Here is a 21,412-nt window from a genome sequence, read left to right as displayed (position 1 = left end):
CTTTCTGTGGTGTCTCCTATTATGCCATAACACGCTTGACTGATGGGGACAAGAGCCATTTTGTACAAAACTATCTAACACGGTGCTTGTCGGGACTTAAAAAAAAATATATATATATATATATAAAGCAGGAGATAATTCATCACATTAAAACGTAAAGCTCACTGAGGTTGCCCACACTCTGCAATGTGACCCCATGCACTCTGCTAGGCAAAATAGCATTTACGCCTCTAAAACGTTCCCGCGAGACTCCCGATCTATTTGCTTAATCACTTCTGCTATGAAAACTGACTCGGCTTCAGACTATTTTGTTAAAGCGATATACTGCTGCTTTTGGAGCTCCACTTGCCTTTCTGTCATTAGGTGGAGCTTATCTTCAATTAGTTGAAATGGCACCACATATAACTCAGGCCTTTCATTATCGAGACAGCTTAGTTTTTATTTAAAAAAAGCACAAGGGCCTAGAAAGGAATTCTAGCAGCCACCACTGATCTGAAGGGTATCTCCACTCGCCGAAAGACTCGAAATGTGATGGTAAATTTCTCCTTAAAACTGTGTCGTCAAAATATAGCTAAACAAACAGAAGATACTTTTGCCATGGATAATTTAAATGCAGACCACACTTCTGAATTCCATGGGACACAGGACTTAAAAACATGTGACTTACTTTTATCTTCTTTTTGAAAACTAAAAGAGCTCCAAAGCATGAAGAACGTTTCTTTAACAGTCTGAAGTAAATTCAACCATCCACTTGAAAAGACAAGACCTCATGTGCACACCTAGAGGTCGGAGTAAAAGGAATCCGGAACATTATGGGTTGCCTATGTAGTGTTTCAAGTTTTAGATGCTTTAATGTACAGGTTTCTTCTTCAGGCAAGAACGGGGAGAGTTTCTTTATAAGTAAACTGAAAGATATTTGACTCTTATGGATGATTTTGCAAAGAATGGGAGTCTCACCTCCATCAAGCACACAGTGACATTGAGCAAGCTGCGGCCATATCTCTGAACCAAAAAGAGCCTTACGAGATTTTGAGAAACAGATTCATACTGAAGCAAGCAAGTCGGACCCTCTACATGTTATTTTGGGGGGGGGGGGGTTGAGCTAGGGCGTGAGACGACTTCTTCCTCTAGCAGATTTTAAAACATAAATACTCTAAACAGGAACATTAGCCCTCTGCAGCAGCAAAACTCACCCACATTTTGACGGCAGACTAAAAACTATGACTTTTCATATACAGCAGTCCAATCTTGATCATGTAGTAAAAACATGCTTGTTAAAAAAAAATCGAGGTAAATCTCTGCATTGAACACAAAAAGATATGAAAGGTAAAAAGAGAGCAAGAGCAAAACAGAATAGTGGAAAGTAACAGGACAATGTTAATAATAAGAACTAATTTGGAACGCAAACAGACCATCTCAAACTGCTGCTGGAAATGTCTAAGTCTTAGGTAAGTGCCTGCCACACATTTTTCTGGAGCTGTCGAAGATGGGGAGGAGCAATGACCCAACGAAAGTTCCTATAATCAGCCAACAAGTGAATGGGCCAGCTCACATATCATGTGAGACATTTGCACTCATGTGAGACATTTGAACATAGTAAATGCAGACCATCAAATGTAAAGAAACCTTGATTGCTTCCACACATCTACCAAATGAAAGATTGGAATGTAGACTTGCACACTCAGGCCCTGATTTCTATGGCGGTCGGTCGGGCCTCTGCCTGTTATTGAAGCAGTCAGGAGACCGGCCAACAAGCAGACGGCAGTCCGACCACCGCATTTTGATATGACTGCCATCCTAGTCATTGGAAAGTGCTCGGTATCATGGCAGCTCGTGCTGTGGCCAAGGGAAAGGGCTGCAGCACAAGTCGCTGTGATATGGAGAACCTCCTGCACGTCCATGGACCGTGTACCATGCGCCATGTTGTGCATGGCACATGGTGCATGGAGGTGAGTGGGGGCACTACATTGCAGTGGCCCACAATGGATGGAGGTCCTGTTTGGGGCCCCCAATATCCTTTTCAGACAGCCTTTATATGGCGGTGTTCCTGGCAAGGACATGCCGTCGGAAAGGGAAATCTAAATCCCAACAGCGGCGCCTGGCTCGATACCAACGCCATTCAGGGTCGCGACTCCGATTGCCGCCTTGTCGGGATCTGAGATCTGATCAGACTGCAGGACTATCAGCAGTAGACTGATGGCCTGTTAGTGGTGGTCCGAACACCATCATAATGAGGCCCTCAGTGTTGGACTTGGCCCTCTATGCAGGGTCAACCCCAAAGCTTTTGCCTTCATCCCTAGTGTTTTATGAATTCGTTTTTGTTGGCATTAAGACTGTGCACTTTACCATTGCTAACCCGTGCTAAAGTGCTTGTTTTCTCTCCCTAAAATAGGGTAAAATGGGCACAGTTAATTTACTTGAAAGCCCTCAGAAATATGGTACATTTACCCAGGGCCTTTAAAGTAAATGCTGCTAGTGGTCTTGCAGCACCCACTGTGCCACCCATTAAAGTAGCACTTTGAAACATTTCTCAGGCCTACCATTGCAGCCTGTAGTGAAGTATAAGCTGGCATTTCAACCTGCCAAAATTAAACCTTTTGACATGCCTTCCTTCGTAATACATATAAGTCACCCCTAAGTTAGGCCTTAAATAGCCCATAGGGCAGTGTGCATTGTATTTACGTTTTACATGTCCTAGTAGTGAAAAATTCCTTTCACATTGTCACTGTTTTGTCATTTTTAAAGAAATGCACAGTTCACTTTAAAATTACTGTAAACAAATGCGCTGTTTTTCTCTTGCCTCGTTCCTTATTGTATATCAAATTCTATCACTGTAATGCCACTCAGAAACAAACACAAAAGTCTGTAGATATTTACTTCAACAGATATTCAACATCTGGTCAGTACTGTATGCCTTTGCAGTACACCTTTACACCTACCTCTCACTTGTGTCCCTTCCACCATGCTAGGTTTTCTGAACCTACTGTATCAATTGCAAGAGCGTTGGAGTTGTTCCTGTCTAAGTGAAAACAAATACAGTCTTCTGTAGATACAATACTTTTTCTAGAATGCAGATAAAATAGCACATATAAAAAGCAGCAACGTTTTACACTGTGCTTATGATTACAGGCGTTCTGTGACATGGAGACCAATGGTGGAGGATGGACTATTATTCAACGACGAGTGGATGGTAGTGTTGACTTTCACAGGACATGGAAAGAGTACAAAATGGTAAAAATATTGTGCATTTTCTAACTATGTTAATGCCTCTTGTGTTCCCACTCCGCAATCATATAGATCATTGCTTAGCCTAAATCCCAAGAGGACAAACCCTCTCATGGAAGTGACCCTCTAGTAGATGTGGAAAAGTATGCCCTTTTTGCTTGAAAAAGAGATGTAGCCGGGCTTCGAACGTCTGAAGCCAAGCTTAATTCATGTCTCTATTTTATTTCCATCTTACCATGGCATTCCAAGTGTAGCCCTGTGTCAAAACCTGACCTTTGGTGACAGGGAGAAAGAATGACCTTCGCAAGCGTGGTCTATGGCTTGAAGTCACAATGCCATGGCTTGCTCCGTCGGTGACATTTCCCAGTGGTAGTTGGCCAAGGCACAATAGGTCACTCCTCGCCTGAGTTTCCCACATAAGTATTCACTACGCTAACCACTGAGCCATCTGGCTGACAAGACCAGTCCCCTTTTAGGACCTGGTAATTAATATCTTTTCTTGATGAAAGCTTGATTGTGGAGCAATACCAACCAATGACGTTACACTGGCATAAGGCAGGCTACTCAGGGCTTATCTCACAAGTTCAGTTCCAACTGAACGCATGCCAGTGTAATCAAAGTTGTTTTACTTAGCACAGACTTGAAGCATGATGTTTGTTTTTGAAAGGAAGGTTTAGCATTTTTCACCAAGTCAACCATTTCATTATGCTTCTACAGCTGCAATTTTCATAGCAGTGTTTCTATTTGTGTCACTTCTTGTCCTTGTACTTTGTTCAATCTAATAATTGTAAAACAGCACATTCTATTCACTAACGATTCTATTTTTTCACATCCGTGACGGCGCTTTTACAGTTAATGCTAATGTAACCAGTATATAAAAAATCATACAAAGAAAAAAACCATAGAAAAGAACCTAAAATATACAATTTGAATTTGCAGGGATTTGGTGACGCTTCTGGGGAATACTGGCTGGGGAACGATCTGGTTGCCCAACTCACAAACCAGCAACATTATATTCTAAAAATACAACTTAAGGATTGGGAAGGAAATGAAGCATACTCACTTTATGATCATTTCTACCTGGGCCAGGAAGCGCAGAACTACAGGTAGGTTAATATGTACGAGTCAAACATTAAGTCATAATTTGGAGTTTGAAAATGGAAAAAACACCACCTAGTCTCCCAGACCCAAACAGTTAAGAGGCACTGGAAGATGTTTTGTATCAGAAGGGGCAGTGCAACAGCATAGAATACTGTACGAGTTTGAGGCAGAGTATCTGGGCGATTGTAAATGGAATGGCCAAGGATGAAAAGAAGAGCGGTTTGTATCCCAAGAAAAAGTTTTGTTGAGCATTTTGCCTTTCACTGTAAATGTAATATCACATTTGTATTATTACGCTTCATGTCTTAAGTTCATGCCCTACTACTGCTGGAACTTGTAAAACAAAGTTAGGATAAAAAACACTACCAGGCTAGGAGCCATTCTCTGTAGTCAGGTTACCTCAAATGGATTTGTTTTTCTAGAAGTGCACTGCTCAGAGCTGTTTGTTTCAGAGGTGTTCTTGGCTTAGTGCTCCTCTAAAGCCCAGAGAAGACAAATTGTTACATGTAGATATCAATAGAAGGGCTCAAGGTAGGTACCCTTCTTTCAGATGAGTTACAACAGACATTGTGCACTTATCCCCCATCCTTATTCAGACTCACAGGTTGACATCCTTAAGACCACAGTAGTTTGTCGTAATTTCCAGAACCACCTTCTAATAGCTATTTTTCTAACTTGCCATAACTGTCTCAAAGATGCGTATTGTGACCTCGGCACAGGAATCACCTGTTGCAGACAGAACACCCCATACTTCGATCTATGAACTTTACAGGCATGTTTCTACAGTGTGGCAATATCGAAGCATTGACATGCAGCAGTAAAAATAAAACAGTGCAGCGGGACGCCTATGAGATTTATTGTATGAGTCCTGGAAAGGGTAATTTTCCCAAAAAATTGGTGAAAATTGTATGTTCCTCAAATCACTCAAGCTATATAAAATACTAACTAGAAACTAGTCAGGGACGATATGTCCCAACTTCTAGACTGTGTCCGAATTTTGTTTTGTCCAAGTTCATGATTTTCTCTATGAGGACATTATCATAGCTGTTATAAAAGGCTTTTCTCTGGGAACTGCTATTTTCTCAGTACTATAAAATCTAAGAATATAAACTCACCACCTTCCCTATGGGCGATGTACTAGAGCCTGTGTCAGATTTCCATATATTTTCCAGGAGACATGAAGTCCCTGCTGAAAGGCAACATCATTGAAGGTCAACACGAGAAAGCTTATCTGAACATATAAAATACAAACAATAAAAAGGGTGGCTTCTATTAGTCACTTGTGGTAGCAAACAGATAGACATAAACTCAATCCTTTACTTGTCCTATTATCTGATTGGCCGTACTGTTCTGAGAAAAAGGCACCAGAAGTAATTCTGTTTGATGCAAAACTAGAGATATCAGTTAAACAATGCATTGCTGTCCAATGTATAGATCAGTGACACAGAAAAGCAGCTGAATACGGTTTATATAGTAGCTACATACTACATATAAGATGTTAATTAAAGGGGCTGAAGTATGACTAGGGGATATCGATCTTACTGCATTTGATTAATGTTTTCTTGATTTCTCTGAAACTTTGAAGTGTTCTATCCTGTAAGATAAAGTTCCCCAAACTACAGTAACAGAGCCCACACAGAGTGAGACAAATTTGACCAGTTTATTATTAATAAAAGGAGTGTATCAGATGTTAAGGAAGGGAAATACTTGGGGCTGTATTACACATAGTCCCTTGGGGGCGCAACGAGCGTGTGCGGGAAACTTTTTGCACCACGGTGTACTATGGTATTACAGAAGAGGCTGCAGATGATTGTACAACCCTATTCTGCAATACTGATAGCGCTGGTGCTACTGCACATGTAGTACCAGCGCTCTCCTGAAAGGGTGTTGCCTCATTTGCATGGGGGTGTGGCCCCATGAGGGAATCACATTGCCTCTGCACCCGCACATTACCAATGCGGGCGCAGAGGCAAACGAGCCCTTAGGAGGTGCACTAAAAGTAGGCCACCAAAAGGTGGTACACTGGCCATGCTCCCTCTCAAGGGGGAAGGAGGCCCCATGGAACTTACCGTTAAACATCCGCCTGCAAGTGAGTGCAGCCGTTCACTGCCCTGCCTGCAGCAGGATCTCTAACCCCTCTTTAAATTGCAGGAGAGTTGTAAAAGAGTGAAAGGAGAAGTATGTTAAAGCTATTGTTTAAAAAAAATCTTTTTAAAGTTCTTGTTTCAAACCACCGGCCCCAAGAGAAGAGTCATATAGAATGAAATGTGCGTGTACAGGTTGAAAGGAAGGATGGGAGCACAACATATGCAAATTTAGATGAGGGCCTGAATAAAAGTTTTTTTTTTTCCTGTTATAGAAAATGTAGTCAACACTTGGGATACCTATCCTCACAAAAGTTTTAGTGGATTCAAAATAGGGAATACAGAACTGAGGAGGTAGTAATTGATTGGTTACCTGCACTATGCATGTGTTTTAGACAATTTTGTTTTTAAATGAAGAAAGAGATGGCTTCATGAGCAAATATGCAGACTACACCGCTCATCATCACTATTAGTTTGGGCAGGAAAATCTAAGTTTATGTAGTATTATTAAATTCTGACATCTTGGCTTCAAGATATTTGAGACCCATCAAAAGCACATCCGTTAACGGTTGTCCTAATTCCAAACTAAATATTGTTCCATCTGGAAAGAGTTATATATTGAAGTAAAGTTTTTTTTAGCTGAGGCTTTGGGAATGCCTGCAACAAAAAAGCTCATGAAAATGGATCATTACTCATGTCTATGGCTATTTGTACCACAATTGTTCCTTTTGTAATAACTGCATTTTTGTTGACACACAGCGTACCTTTTGACTTTTGTGAAAATATCTGTTTTGCCACAGAATGAACCAAGTTATTGGTAAAACTGCATCATTGTGGCATGTTTACAATCATACAATTGATAAAAAAAAGAAAAAAGGCAAACGAGATTGTGTGCAATTTCGTTGCTTAACTTTCAGTTGTAGTCTTTAACTCTAAACGGGATCAATAATTTACCAGGGGTATCTTTTTCACACAGGAATGCTACTGTTTGAAACGAAACAAAATACAACCAAAAACAGAAACAGACTCTAAATTGAAACAAGTGCTCTAGCAGGAAGGCACGTTGCACATATTTTCGTTCTAGGATTAGGCTAATTTGTTTTGATTTAGGGTTTAAAATCCACGTAAAATATTCCTAAAGTTTGAGCTGTTAAGTTTTTGGGTGACCTTTTTCAAAGAATTTGTAAACGCTCTGTGGGAATGACCCAGACGCCAACAGAGCAGTGCAGGTTTATTTTATGGTATGCTTGGATGGGTGGGCAATGAGGTGTAAACTTCCATCTTCGATAAACATAGATTGTTATATCTATGAAGGAAGGACGGTTAAAACAGCTGATATTTGGCAATGGTCTCTTTAGATGCCTACTTTAATAGTAAGTCCATATATAAATAAAGGAGACGGCCTAGGGCAGTGAAAAGTTTCATAGACATAAAAGACAGGAATTATGTCTACAGCTGGAATGTTTTTGCATAAAAATCATTGTCTCTTTTTTATGTCTAGGAAAGGTGGCTGGCGTTTGAGTGAACTCTTATTTATCCGGGACCTCCTCCATCACCAGGCATAAAATACAACCTATTTTGTATCTAATGGGCGTTCTGCAGTTTGCATTATAATATGGTTTATGTATATGACGGATGAAGACTGGAACAGGTGATAGTCTTGTTACATAACAAGACTAGCTAAACTATAAACAGAAGAGCCTTTCTAATATGTATATAATGGGGGAGGATAGCTATTGGGTGTCGCAGTCAGGCTGTTGCCACAACCATATTTGAACGAGCATTGGCAAAGCCAGCAGGTCTCACCTGTGAGCGCACTATTGGCTTTGTCAGTCAGGTGGGGGTGGTGATTGGGAGGGTGGTTGGAGTTAGTGCAAGGAAGAGAGAGTGGGGTTGAAGAGCATGCTGTAAAAAAAGCACTATGATGCAGCCAGCATTGCCCCCGTCGTAGCACTTTATTTTAAGCAAAACAAGGGAAGTGCGGGGGAGGAGGGAGAGAGCATCAGATGGATGAGGCGTAACGAATAAGTAGCATAGAGAGCGGAGAGCCCACAAAACTGCTATTGGATTGGCTGAATGCTGGGGAGGCCTTAAATAGCAAAATAGAGCCTAAATAGGTAACCTGATTGTAGTGCTATTGTTGGAAACTGATAACAAACGAAAACAAAGCTCTGCTGAAATGATTTTGGTGAAGTGATTTCGTAAATTTCCCTCCTGGTTTGTGGTAAGATACTGAGATTTTCCTGTGCTGCCTGACTATGCCTAGGTTAAAAGGAAGACCCCTGCCCAGGCATTTGGCTGATGTTTCCATTTAGAATTTTGGTGTATGAAAATATGGTATTTGAATAGAAAGGTCACATGCGAAGATTGCAACAAATCGCTTTTGCTTTTGTTTCTTAGAGCTGTAAATCAGAGCAACTACTCAATTTAATGGTAATCAATGTATCACCCTTTGTGGAAATGCTATTCAACAAATTAGATACAAATAATACTAAATATATAGGGTACTGGGAATATCTGACCTACAATTTTAGTGGTAGCCAACTCTATACGTTGAATTGTAATGTGAGGGAGGGACCGAAGCAAAAATGCAGATGCCGACACCGTAGGAACATTAACACATACATGACAGGTAAATATCACAAAAACCTGGTAGATTTGGAACCAATCTAATAAACTTGGCTGCACAAACTAGTAAAGTTTCCTCGTGAGCTATGATAGGTAAAAAACCGTGCATCGGTACCATGCCACTGGCACCCCGCCTGCAAGGTGGGCATCAACTACTTTGGGGGAAGTCAACTAGAAGTGAACTTTGTTAAGTGCAATATGTTATGAGGAATGCACACAGTTGTACCATGCTCGCAGTTCAACAAAACTTGCTTAACCTGCGACGTTCCCACAATATTAGGATTAAGGCAGGTTTGGCACTCCTCCATGTCGACGACATTAACGTTAACAACCACTTAAGTTTGACTCTCAGCTTTCGGAAATCTGTGCGGTTTGGTATATATTTATTTAGACGTGCTATGCAGCGATACACAATAGCTAAGTTGCTTCAGAACGCAAGATAAAATACAAATCACAACAGTAAGAAAGAGAAAAAATAGAGTCAAATTGAATAAGAGTTGAGCTTCTTGTAATGGACGTTCTCACGCTCCTTCAGCATGTCACGCTTATGCGCAGCATGTTTGGGGACGTGTTTTATCAACTTTACGTACCTTACTAACATCTTGAAATAAAACATTCAACACTCTTACAACCACACACTCCAAAAAGGCACGTGATTATATTTTGCAGACTCGTCAGGGTGTAAAGCACTGGTGAAAAGTAGCACTACAATCCAACAGAAAGCCACAGACTTTTACTTGATCTGAAGTCTAAAAAGCTTGGGTTCCTGAATTAAAAGTACTGCGGTTTTCCACAGAGACCAACAGTACCTCAACAGGGGCGGCTCCTCCTTTAGGGCAGAGGAGCATTGTCCCACTGCTTTCTAGCAGTGCGAGAAACAGAAACATAAATGGTATTTTAAATACAATTGTATGTGTCTACTTCTCACGCTGCGAGAAAGCAAAAGGGTATGATGCTGGGTTAGGATAGGGGAGGAGTGGCTTGCCCAATGCTGTTGGCCCTGCCTGTTTGGTCGGCCCTGTGGGGCAGACCAAACCAGTCATGCGCACTCTGCATTTTCTTTACGTAAGCTGCATGTAGCCTGCATAGAGAAAATGCCCAAAGTCGCCCGACTGGGCGCTGTCAACCTCAATCACAACGCTGCCATTGCAGCATTGTAATTGGCTTAGGGAAGGGGAAGGAGGCTGCCTGCTTCCTGTTCCTGCTGTAGGCAGGAGAGCAGGAAAGCAGCAGGAAAATGCGTGACCCGGCCAGGAGCAGAGGCAGCGCAAGAGCCAGTAAGGTAGGTTTATAATTTAAATTAAAAGTTCATATTCAGAGTGACTGTATGGTAAACATTCCAACACTTCAAAGACTGGGGCTTCATGTCGTCCCAGACCTGACGCACAGCTACTTTCCATGAATCATTAAACAATGCCACAAATGTATTTCTATTTCTTCAATCTTTTATTTTCATTTTCATGTTCATTTTTCCCACAGTTATCACTTTGACCAATCTCTTTCCAGTTGTCATTCCAACACTACCATCATGGCCACTGAATGATTGCTAGCTGGAACAGGAAGTTGGTAAATACCCCATACCAGTGGAAGGCTCACTAGTAGAGGCCTTTCAAGTGGAGACCTTCAGCCAAGCTGGATGTTAGGGGACTAGCAGACTGTTGTACTGCACACTCACTATTGAGTCATCTGTAGGAGTTCAGCAGAGTAGTACTCACATGTGCTATATGTGCAAGACTATGGTGCCTTCAGTTTTACCCCAAAATCATAATTGCAGGTTGAGCATGTGTGTGTGGAAGAGATGAGGAAAGACTCTGCCCAAAGTGGCAGATTTGAGGTCAAGGTGAGAAAATGCCTCACTTTAAGCTCCAACTCGGTGTTGTCTTAAATTCCACTTCCTGCACTCTTTGACACAGCCCTTTAAAGACTTTGCAAATAAGAGGAAGAGTTGGAAGGGGCTCTAAGGCAGCATCTGGTGCTCACGCCGACTGTGGGTACAGGGGGACAGATCTGTAGACTGCACATCTCCGCCTAGCATCAAGCCAAAATGATTTGCATTGTCTGGCCGAACAGGGTCCCCACCTCACACAAGGCCAGCTCTGGACCAAACAAAGCACGGGGTGTCCCAGGGTCTTGGGTACTAAAGTACCAAGGCTGAACTGACTGAAAACTATCTTTGTGCCCCTAGCTCTACAATATTAGGTCAGTGGAGCAGTCAAAGCTTACTTCAGGAGGTGGTAGTAGGTTTGGGGGTCAAACATATTATGGCACAGTAATAAAGCATTGTAAAATCAAGGATCAGTCTGAGGGATCATTATTTGGAGTACAAGTGGAGAGGGTATTTAAACTAAACCCTTGAAAGAAACTACAACATTTCTAACACTTTCTAGGCTGAGATAATAAATTAAACACATTTATGTTCTTAAGCAGTACAACTCTAAAGTGTATTTACCATTAGAGTCTATGGGCAATGTTATGGAAGGGATTGCAAAGACTTGGACTCGATCTGCATCAACATTAATGATCATCTGAGACTCAAGACTCAGTGAAACCAGTATATTACTAATTAACAAGAGGCTGTAGTGACAGCTCAATATCACACTGCTTGTCCACCACTGGGTGAAGTGACCATGCACACTCCACCAGGGTGAACAGCAGGTGCTCAGAGGGTTAGGTCAACTGATCAGTGAAAGCTCAACATTATAGTCAGCCTTTCAGTATCTCCAACATGTTTAACCCTCTGATAATATAGTCAGTCCAGACTACTTGAGTTGCAGATCCTTGTGACTCCTGTACAGGAACATTCTTTGAATGATCTTCTATACAGGTCTCAGAAAGCTGGGAATTTGCTCTACCCTCTCTTGGTCAAGGCTGATCGGCTCAACATTTGGGCTCCTCATCATCCAAACAACAGAAGCAGTTACAGCCTTTTCGTCTGATGCCAGTCTATGTACCATTCTCAAGAAGGTATCACATTTGCTGCCATTTCCTGGATTTTCTACACCGAAGGAAGGGGATTAGTAAATGTTGGTATAAATGTGCATGGGAAGGGAGTGGCTGGTTTCCCAGTTTGGGGTAAGGTGTTGATGGGTCAATCAGGACTTGTTGTGCACCGACAGTCGAATTTATCCAGGTGGTGTTGCTGAGCAGTTCTCAAACAGTGCATGGTCTGCTAACATGCCACTTGTAATCCAGCCACACAGCACACACTAAGAAGGAAGTGAATGACCACACGTACAGAGGAATGAACAGATTTTGAACAAGAATATAAGGAGACAACTCTGACGGGAGTACAGGTAAAAAGGCTTGTTTCTGCATATCAGTCAGCCACTATCAAATAGGGTACACTTTGGGTACATCCAAGTCAAAAGCAATTGCTCTGCTAAAAGAGCAGCCTAAACCATTTAGAGCATTTCCAACATATTCAAAGACAACAAGACATAGTGAGCTAGAAAAGGTGACATTTTAGAGGGATGGGGAAGCTCTCATCACATTCTTACGCAGCTCACCTTTAGAGAATGGATCAGCAAGAAATCTTCAGGTGTCTGGTTCTTGAACAAAAAAATATATCTCTCAGTACCCAACTTGTGAGTAACCACCCATGCCACATCCCACATAGACATGAGATTTCACGAGACCACCATTAGCATCCTTGAAGGCAGTAAGTCGGTCAGATAAAACAACAGATAAAATATGGCCAACCTCTACACTGAAAAAATCACATAGATACACCTTCAAGCTTGCATCACATGCAAGTTTCTCTGTATGACTGACAAGACGATCAAAATAAAGACACTGCACTGCCTAGCCAATAATATGTTCATCCAGCCAGCACCCAAACCACTTGAGTGCAGCATTAACAAGACTATATATTTATTTTCCTCTAAACATGTGTGCTCCTTTTAATAATGTAAGAAATTGCATTACAGTACTTCCACAGTAAACTGTAAAGACAAATGTAACCAGAGAAAATTAAACAGGACAAGTAGGTGACAATAAGAAAGAGCAAAACTGATATAAAGAGGATGTGGTTAAATTGTAAACAGTAAGACATGTTGAATGCTATTGAATACATAACATTGACATATCAGTATGCCAAGACCTAGCATTCTTATGACAAGTGGATCTTATAAAGAGGGTAGTGTGTTAACTGAACATTGAAGTACAGGTTTTTGTGTCATCATTAGTACTTTTACCTTTTTTTAATCACATTTATGCCAATGACAACGAACAAATACTCCAAACACCTGCACAGTTTGGTTCAAATTTCTAAAAATTGAAATACTCTTCTTCCCTGCCTCCAGAGTACCTCATTTTCTAGAAGACCCTATGACTTTCCTACCCAGTATTCTTACACCATCTCACTGTGCCAGAAATTGTGGTGCGCTTTTGACCACAAATGTAAACCCAAAAGTTCTTCTAATTACCATTCCGTAGCTGCCTGATAGCAACACCATAACTATAAAATTACCCTCAACTCTTTTTCCAAACAGACAATAGCTTCATCAATGCTATTATTGAACAAGATTTACTATTTTAACTGTCACATGGTCAGCATACGTCAATAAGGCCTTGGAATCCTATACAAGATCATGAATGTTGCTACATTCACACTTTTGAGCTTCTAGATAAATATCTACCTCCAATTTCCAACATCAGGTTGGATGGTTTTTTACAAGAAACAGAAATATATACAAACTGTTGTCACTCGTCTTCAGGTTTCTTTGTGGAAGAGCTTTTACCAACCCTTTCCCAATCAATATCTCCCTACATGCCGGCCCACAATTATTGCTCCGTAGACCACCAATTGCGAATCACTTAGTGCCTCATTTAATTTATGATTGCTTAGGTTCCTTGACCCTTTTAATAGGAACACACTTCATGAAGTACACAAGTTTTGATTTTCCGCCATCCAAAGACTTTTCTTGGAGGGAGAACTAGAAGGGAAGATGACGTCGTCTAACTCACCCTGCACTGACTAAAGGACAGAGTTCCAAATTGGCAACTTCGTTTGCGTTACAGTCATACTTAGAATGGTTATAAGGTTAATTATACCATATATTTAAAGTGTCTTATATTTCCATTATCCACCCAATATAAACACCACTGCTTCTATGTATACACCCTGATCTACCAGGTCTCATGTAACTGCATTTGCTACTTTTTGCAGCCTTTCTGGTAGAAAAGTATTTTCTGTTTACACATTAGTAAGCAATAAAAAATTGAGAAAGTATATGCAACAGGTCACAAAACATTTTTGACTGGTGCTATTAGTACAATGCTTGCTTCCAACACCTTTTACCACCGTATTATAAAGATTCTGCAAGTGGGAATCTTTGACAAAATGTTTGTATACACTTGTTGTGTGGAATTTTCTTGTGGTACTAATTCGGTCTGTTATTTTTAGTGCTGTTGAAAAACACCATTGCAATTGAACTATTTTCAGTTTTGCTGTGCTTGTGTTCCCATTTCACTGTTTCGTTCTGTTATTGACTTTAGATGTGTGAACAAATGCTAGCGCTTTTACAGCCAAAGCTGAACGTCTTGGACTTTCTTGTGACCACAAACAATTTACCACTCTCTAAGGTGGTAAAATAGCACTGCTCTAGCACTTAAAACCCTTGAGACACAAGTCAGCCCAGAACTGTGACTGTACTGCCTTCACTTAGTTCCAACAGGGCACACTTTATGCGATACCGTCTTTAGACTGTCCAGAAAGAGTTTAAAATGCATGGTTATAGCAAATGCTCCTCTTACTAGGTTTGTGTAAGTCTAATCCATTAATAGAGGTTTTATAACACCAATATTGAAACAATACAGTGCAAATTCAAAAGATAATTGCTGTTTCATCATAACTAATTAACTACCTTGCTTGCTCTTCTGTTTATGCTATCATGAATCTTTTTGTAGCTAACAAGATAGAATGTGATATTTTAATGCTCTGAAAAGGATTTGTATATTGCAGAATACTTTTCCACCAACTTAAATTTTCTTTCCTTTGCATACACTATAGAATCCACCTTAAAGGATACTCAGGGACAGCCGGAAAAATAAATAGTATAAGCCAACCAGGAAATGATTTCAGCACAAAGGATACGGACAATGACAAATGTATTTGCAAATGTTCACAAATGGCAACCGGAGGTAGGAATATTATTCTGTTTTTTAGTTACTGGCACGGAGAGGGAGTGGAGTCAAGTGAAATATTTTACATTCCCAATGAGTCATTATTCATTTTACACACGGAGCTGGTAAGAAATGTGCTGCTCATTTGATGTACTTTACATACACATGATAAATCTAAATTATGGTGGAAATTAATGGAAAATGCAAAATGTAGGCACAACATTTCTGAAATGCATTTGTCCTCTTTTTGCAAATATCATATCGCTGTAGGAAGTGAGAGTGCTCTTAGGATGAGCACACAGTGCACCCCAATAACATCAACAGCCTTTGGAGGGACAGACCTTTTGTGGACAAATGAACTTCATGACATATCCATTAACTCGATTGTTGAAGTTGATGCAGGTTAAGGAAATGGCCATGTTGACGTTAAGATTTAATCGATATAAAAGTAAACTTACTCTACAGACTGTTGTGTTGTGGTATATAACCATTGAATATAAATCTTCTGGTTCTTCAGATGTATAAAATGTTGTTAAGCAATGACAAAATAAATAAAGGTTTAGCAACTAAGCAGATGTTTGTCAAATTTTTTTTTGACCATAAACATAAGTTTAGGACTCAAAGTACTGCCATTAATGGCTGCTAGAAATTCACAAAATTGATCCCTACTGGCGTAAATGGTTTTAATACTGTGAAGTTCTTTACCATATATGTGGATAAATTCATAGTGGTAAATCTCATGCAAGGGTTGGTAAATAGGCTTAACAAGGCATTGTTAGGAAATATGTTTGGAATCGCCCAAAAACCTGCACGTCTTTCGCCATTCTCAAACTCCATTTCAACCCTTTATCACCCTGGAAATGCTTGTAGATTTTACTCCATTCAGATTGATCCATAAAGCATTTTTAATTTGGTAAATGCAGATGTATGCAATAATGTTAAGCAATGACAGCAAAGAATAAAGAGTTAGCAACTAATGGGAGAATTCACAAAGGTTTGTTCAGCCATAAACATAGGTTTGCGGTCAACAACTTTGTTAATGCCTTTGAAAAAGTTACAAAAGGAATACTGGTAATCGAAAATGTTTTTACTGCTGTGAATTTCTCCTCCATGAGTAAGGAGAATTTATCAGTAGTAAATCCCACACAAGGAGGGGGAAGTATGAAGTCCAAGGCATGGTTAGCCTTACACGTTTTATTACACCCCAAAACTCTTATATTCAAGGGTATTCCCAAACTCTAGCCTGAAAATGGTCGGAGATGTGTCCCCCTTAAAGGATAGGAAGGGAAATGCATTACCCCCATATTTTGTGGTGGTGAAGTGGGAAGAGCTTTCTCTATGGATAAAAAATGTTTACCTTCTGGAGGGGGAAAAAACACAGAAGTGTGTATTTGCACATGGGGCTCCATTGGCCCGTTGCACATTTCTATGCTATGGGTTCAATAACAATTTGCAGGTACTGGCAGGGCGAAGATTCCTTTTAACCATACTACCTTGCAGAAACACCTTATCAGTACCGTGCAAGTTTGAGTTAATCCCGACGTAACCATGAGGACCAGGCTTTTCAGGGTCAAATTATGCACAGAATTTCCAAATCTATGTGGATTAATTGAAGGCAGTGGCGGGTAGGATTTCAGGGGGCAGGGTAGGCTGTGTGTAGGCAGGGGGAGCATTGCATACTCCCCTTGTGCCATTGGAGGGACGGGTGGTCCGGCAGTCGCCAGGCCTTGCGTTTGAGCCTGCAGCCCCTGCCAATCTGTACATTATTTTACTGGCTGGAATTTACAGCAGGTAAACTGGGCCTGGTATTCTCGTACTAGAAAATCTAGGCGTAGAAATATTTGTTATCAGGCAAAGCAGTATTCGAACTGCAGAGACCCCTCCACCTGACTCGTATTCGGAGTCTATACAGAATTACCCACAGTGGAAACAGGAGCATGAGAGAGAGATTGCATGACATTCCCTAAGTACACCCGGAAACCCGTTCCTGGTGCAAATGGAATGTATAAGGATAACAAACAAGTAGTAAATCTGCACCCATACATAGGTGTACTTTTAGAGGTGCAGATTTACTACTTTCTATATGATTTGGCCCCTAAGTATTATCCATTAACATCAACGCAAATGGCAACTTAAAAAGGTAGGGATAAAATAAAGTGAACATTCTCTTTCTTTTGTTTACTGCTCAGTGCATAAACTGATTTAATGTACTATTTGCTCTAGATTTATTAATGCATAATAGATTCTTTTAGTGTCAGCATTCCATGAGCTTGTAAATTAGTATATCAGAATGATCAGCCCTAAACAAGTTTAAACAAACAGATTGTTGAACAAGTCTTAAGAGCTGCGTCCTGCCTATGTCCTGCTGTGACTCAAAAGAGTACAATGAAATTAGTGCTGCATTAGAATAAAACAACGCTGCAATTGACTTCTGTTGCAAATTCTCCATTAACAATTTCCATGACCACCATTCCACTGGCTAGATTCTGGGTTGAAAATCAATTCTAAAGGAAATCAAGTTGGGAGATATGAAGCGAGGATAGAATTGGGGTGAATATTGTAAGAAAGGCTTTGTTGTATCTATTCCAGAGGTATCGTTATAGGTGCTAAAGTATTACACTAGGTTTCTTTTCACATTTAGATACAAGTTCAATGTTTTACACTTAGGCTGGTGCAAACAGTTATGTTTAGAACAATCATACAGGGGTCCTGTGAAAACAAATTGAGGGGTGTTTTAGAGCATATTCTTTAATTTGGGGATAATTTGGAAAAGAATCCTTAAACCACCTGTGAGTGCACCACTCTTCTGAAATCATCCTATTACAATTTGTGATGGTATGAGAGGGCATCAAAACAATGACAATCATTGCTAGTTTGTTTGCAGATGTTTAAAAATAAAAAGACAGCACTAATGTATAGTCCATTGCTTTCATGTCAATGTTTTCAATTATTTCACCAATGCTATTAATTCTGTTTTACAGGCTGGTGGTTTGATGCATGTGGTCCTTCCAACCTGAATGGAATGTACTATTCACATGGACAGAACACAAACAAGTTTAACGGTATTAAATGGTACTATTGGAAAGGCTCTGGCTATTCACTCAAAGCTACAACTATGATGATCCGACCAGCAGAGTTCTAACTATGATTGGATCTGATGTCAATTTTAATAATATTTTGTCTTCAAAGACTTCATTTTCAAAATGTAACAACACAGATGCAAGGTATCTCCGTTTAACAACAGACTAAAGGACACTAATGTTCTAAAAGGATACTTAAAACTTCTGAAAAGAAGCAGACTTTCTTGGCTATTATGAACTGGTATAACCAGCCAAATAAGAGACTAAGGTATTCAAACATTTGATGACTTTAACAGAAAGAGAAACCCGTATAGAATCATTTCAGGAAATTATAAAGCAGAATGAGTAATGACTCAAAGTATTATTAAATAACTGGAACTGTGAAATTCCTTTTCAGAACATTGTCATTGTGCCTTATCACACACATTTCAAAAGAACTAAATATGTCTGCCTGCGTTTCACAAACACAGTAAACATATCATTTTCATTGCAGTTATGCATCACTCTCCTGGAGTTTCCATCTGTGTTTTAATTACTATCATCATATTTTTATTACATACATAATATTTTGTATGTGATGTTCCACTTTTAATTCTGTACATGTTATAAGGTTGCCATGTGTCTTTCTTTAGGAAAATTGCTCAGAGATAGACTGAATTTGTTCAGCACCCTTTATCGAACACTTCTATATATAAGCACACATGCCCCTTTCTAACAAGCATAAATATTAAACAGGAATCCTTTGTATGATTGTGTGGTTTCAATCATGTTCATACAGCAAGTTTGTATAATTTGCCATTCTTAAGCTTAATTTTTGGCCACTTTTGTGCTGTATGTTTGTAAATGTTTTGAGTTGAGGAATAATAATAGAATTCTACTACTATTTTAGAAGAAATGTAGATTTATAGTTATGACTAGAGATTTCTTTACAAGATTCACTACAAAATAACTGAAAAGAACAATGTCATAAGCATTAGAAACATATTATGACTATGTTTGGGAGTTACATTTTGGTGGAAGTATTTATTTTATTTTTGAAGATGAACACATAGGGTCTGATTCTCAAAATATGTTGTGCAGTTAAGTACAACTTAGGTGTGCAAAAGATTCATAAGTGATGATGCAGCATCCACAAAGTTTGTGGGTACTCAAACAAAGATGTCGGTAGTTTCCCACCGTGATCATACACCTACATTTACACCAAAGGCAGTAAATGCATCGTAGTGAAGAGGGATTATGTCATAATTGATTAGGGTATATAGTACGTGGAAAGGACATATATTAGTTGGGATGTAAAAAAAAATGGTTTAAATGCAAATGTATTTATGTGTCACTTTTCCATATTTGGGCAGCTCCACATGCATGCAGAAATAGTTGCACATTTGAATACTCATTGATATCTAAGATTTTCTTAGGTATCCATGAGTATTCCTGGAATTGCTTCAGAATTCAACCAAACATTAGAAGTAGAGTCAAAATGTAGGAGTAACTCTGGAGACTTAATTTCCAATTTTCTCCCCCACAGTGTTGTGAATTGGACCCATAATAACAGACAAGTAATTAGTAGTTTGCTATAATAAAGTGTGCTACTTTATGTGAATGGCATGTTAAAATTAATTTAAACTTTACTTGAAATACTGCATCCATTGTTGTAGTACCTAGGTCTGTGTACCATATAGCACACATCTTGTAATATAATGTATAGATTTATTTAATATCAGCATTTAAAAATATATATAACTTTTGTACAAAAATCTTTCTAATTGATCTATGTTGTTTTTAATGAGTGAATGTTCTACAAAACTTCAAGTCAAGTGCATTTATTGATTTTATTGTTGAACCACACATTCAAATTTTTATTTTTACTGATATGTGAAAAACTGCCCAGAACTACATGGTATCTATCACATTTATTGCAATACACAATTTATAACTTTTGCACATTTATTTCTATTCGATAAAAGACTTTATGACAGTGAGTTAAATGCAACCTTTATCATTTTGTGAGAACAAAAAGTGGTGTTACTGAAGTAGGAGCCTTGCAAAATTGCACATAATAAATGTGACAGAAAGCAAAGAGACGCCACTGGGAAAGTGAAAATAGACACGCACAAGTAAAGACTTTGCAACAAATGGACTCTGAGAAAATCAACATGGAACCAGGCCAGAGTCAAAGTAATGCCATCATGGATGTTTACTTGAGAGACTGGGCTAAAGGGAAATATTGTGAAAGTTTCGCCTATGGAATTCCTTTACGCAAGACCACATGTTTTACAACTGATTCTTTGTACTAAGGGAAATTCTATTCCACTTCATAAAATGTATATTCTTAAACTTGACATTATTATCTTTATATTTTTCATCACAACCCCCACTAACCCTTTTTTGTTATGTGTGTATGAGAATGTACATAGAAATACAGAATTTTAACTACAGTTTTGTTTGCAGTGATAAAATATTTTTTTTAACTTTATTTTTGTCCGGAAGAAATCAGAAATGGCCTTCTCTCCACATAGGGCCACACTATGTTTTCCACTGTAGCACCAACTGCAGCCTTCACGTACAGACCAACCAAAAACTACCCAACCAAAAACAAACCAACCACAAACCACCATCCAGCACAACTCATTGTTTCCTTTAACGCACAGTCCACAAAATGTTATGTCCCACCAAACAATGCATATAAGACTAACAAGTAACCATATTTTGAGAGATAAGTCTCCGAAACAAAATGTCAAGCAAACTAAAATATGGAATACTGGAGAATGTTTTTCCACTTCTGTAAATCTAGCCTTCACACATCTGTTTATAAAAAATCCTGTCTTCAATACTACACAAAGCACTATGTGGCTTCTAGTGCTATAAAATAGCCAGACTGATTCTAAGTGCATAGTTTTTAGAAAATATTGTTAAGCAAATTACAGAAACAATACTTTAAGAAAACACAGCAATGATGTGCTCCTTTTGCAGAATTTCAATATGTCAATGAAAAAGCACACTTACTTATGACGTATATCTTTATGAGAATCCTCAATGTGGAGTAGGAACAAATAAACCTACTTCATCAGTTCTAACCACAACAACATTTCCAGAAGGTGAATGGTAACCCTACAAATAAATTGATAAAATCATATAATACTGCAACCATAGCCAGCAAATAGGGGCCCCCAC

At 39.3% G+C, this 21,412-nt stretch overlaps 2 protein-coding genes across 2 annotated transcripts in view; one reads left to right on the top strand and one right to left on the bottom strand.

The window, feature by feature from the left end:
* ANGPT2 (angiopoietin 2) overlaps window positions 1-20,580 on the top strand; it is a 177,655-nt gene extending 157,075 nt beyond the window's left edge. The window contains exons 6-9 of the mRNA XM_086926416.1: window positions 3,130-3,231; window positions 4,165-4,331; window positions 15,049-15,179; window positions 18,143-20,580. Of these exons, the coding sequence (XP_086782542.1) occupies window positions 3,130-3,231; window positions 4,165-4,331; window positions 15,049-15,179; window positions 18,143-18,303 (561 nt within the window). The 3' untranslated portion in view covers window positions 18,304-20,580. The remainder of the gene's footprint in view (window positions 1-3,129; window positions 3,232-4,164; window positions 4,332-15,048; window positions 15,180-18,142) is intronic.
* MCPH1 (microcephalin 1) overlaps window positions 1-21,412 on the bottom strand; it is a 1,506,891-nt gene that overhangs the window by 548,062 nt on the left and 937,417 nt on the right. The window lies entirely within an intron of this gene.

Source organism: Lissotriton vulgaris, chromosome 6 (genome assembly GCF_964263255.1).
Source record: "Lissotriton vulgaris chromosome 6, aLisVul1.2, whole genome shotgun sequence".
Lineage (NCBI taxonomy): Eukaryota > Metazoa > Chordata > Amphibia > Caudata > Salamandridae > Lissotriton > Lissotriton vulgaris.
The sequence above is the reverse complement of the archived record's forward strand: the minus strand, read 5'-3'. Positions and strand labels throughout refer to the sequence as shown.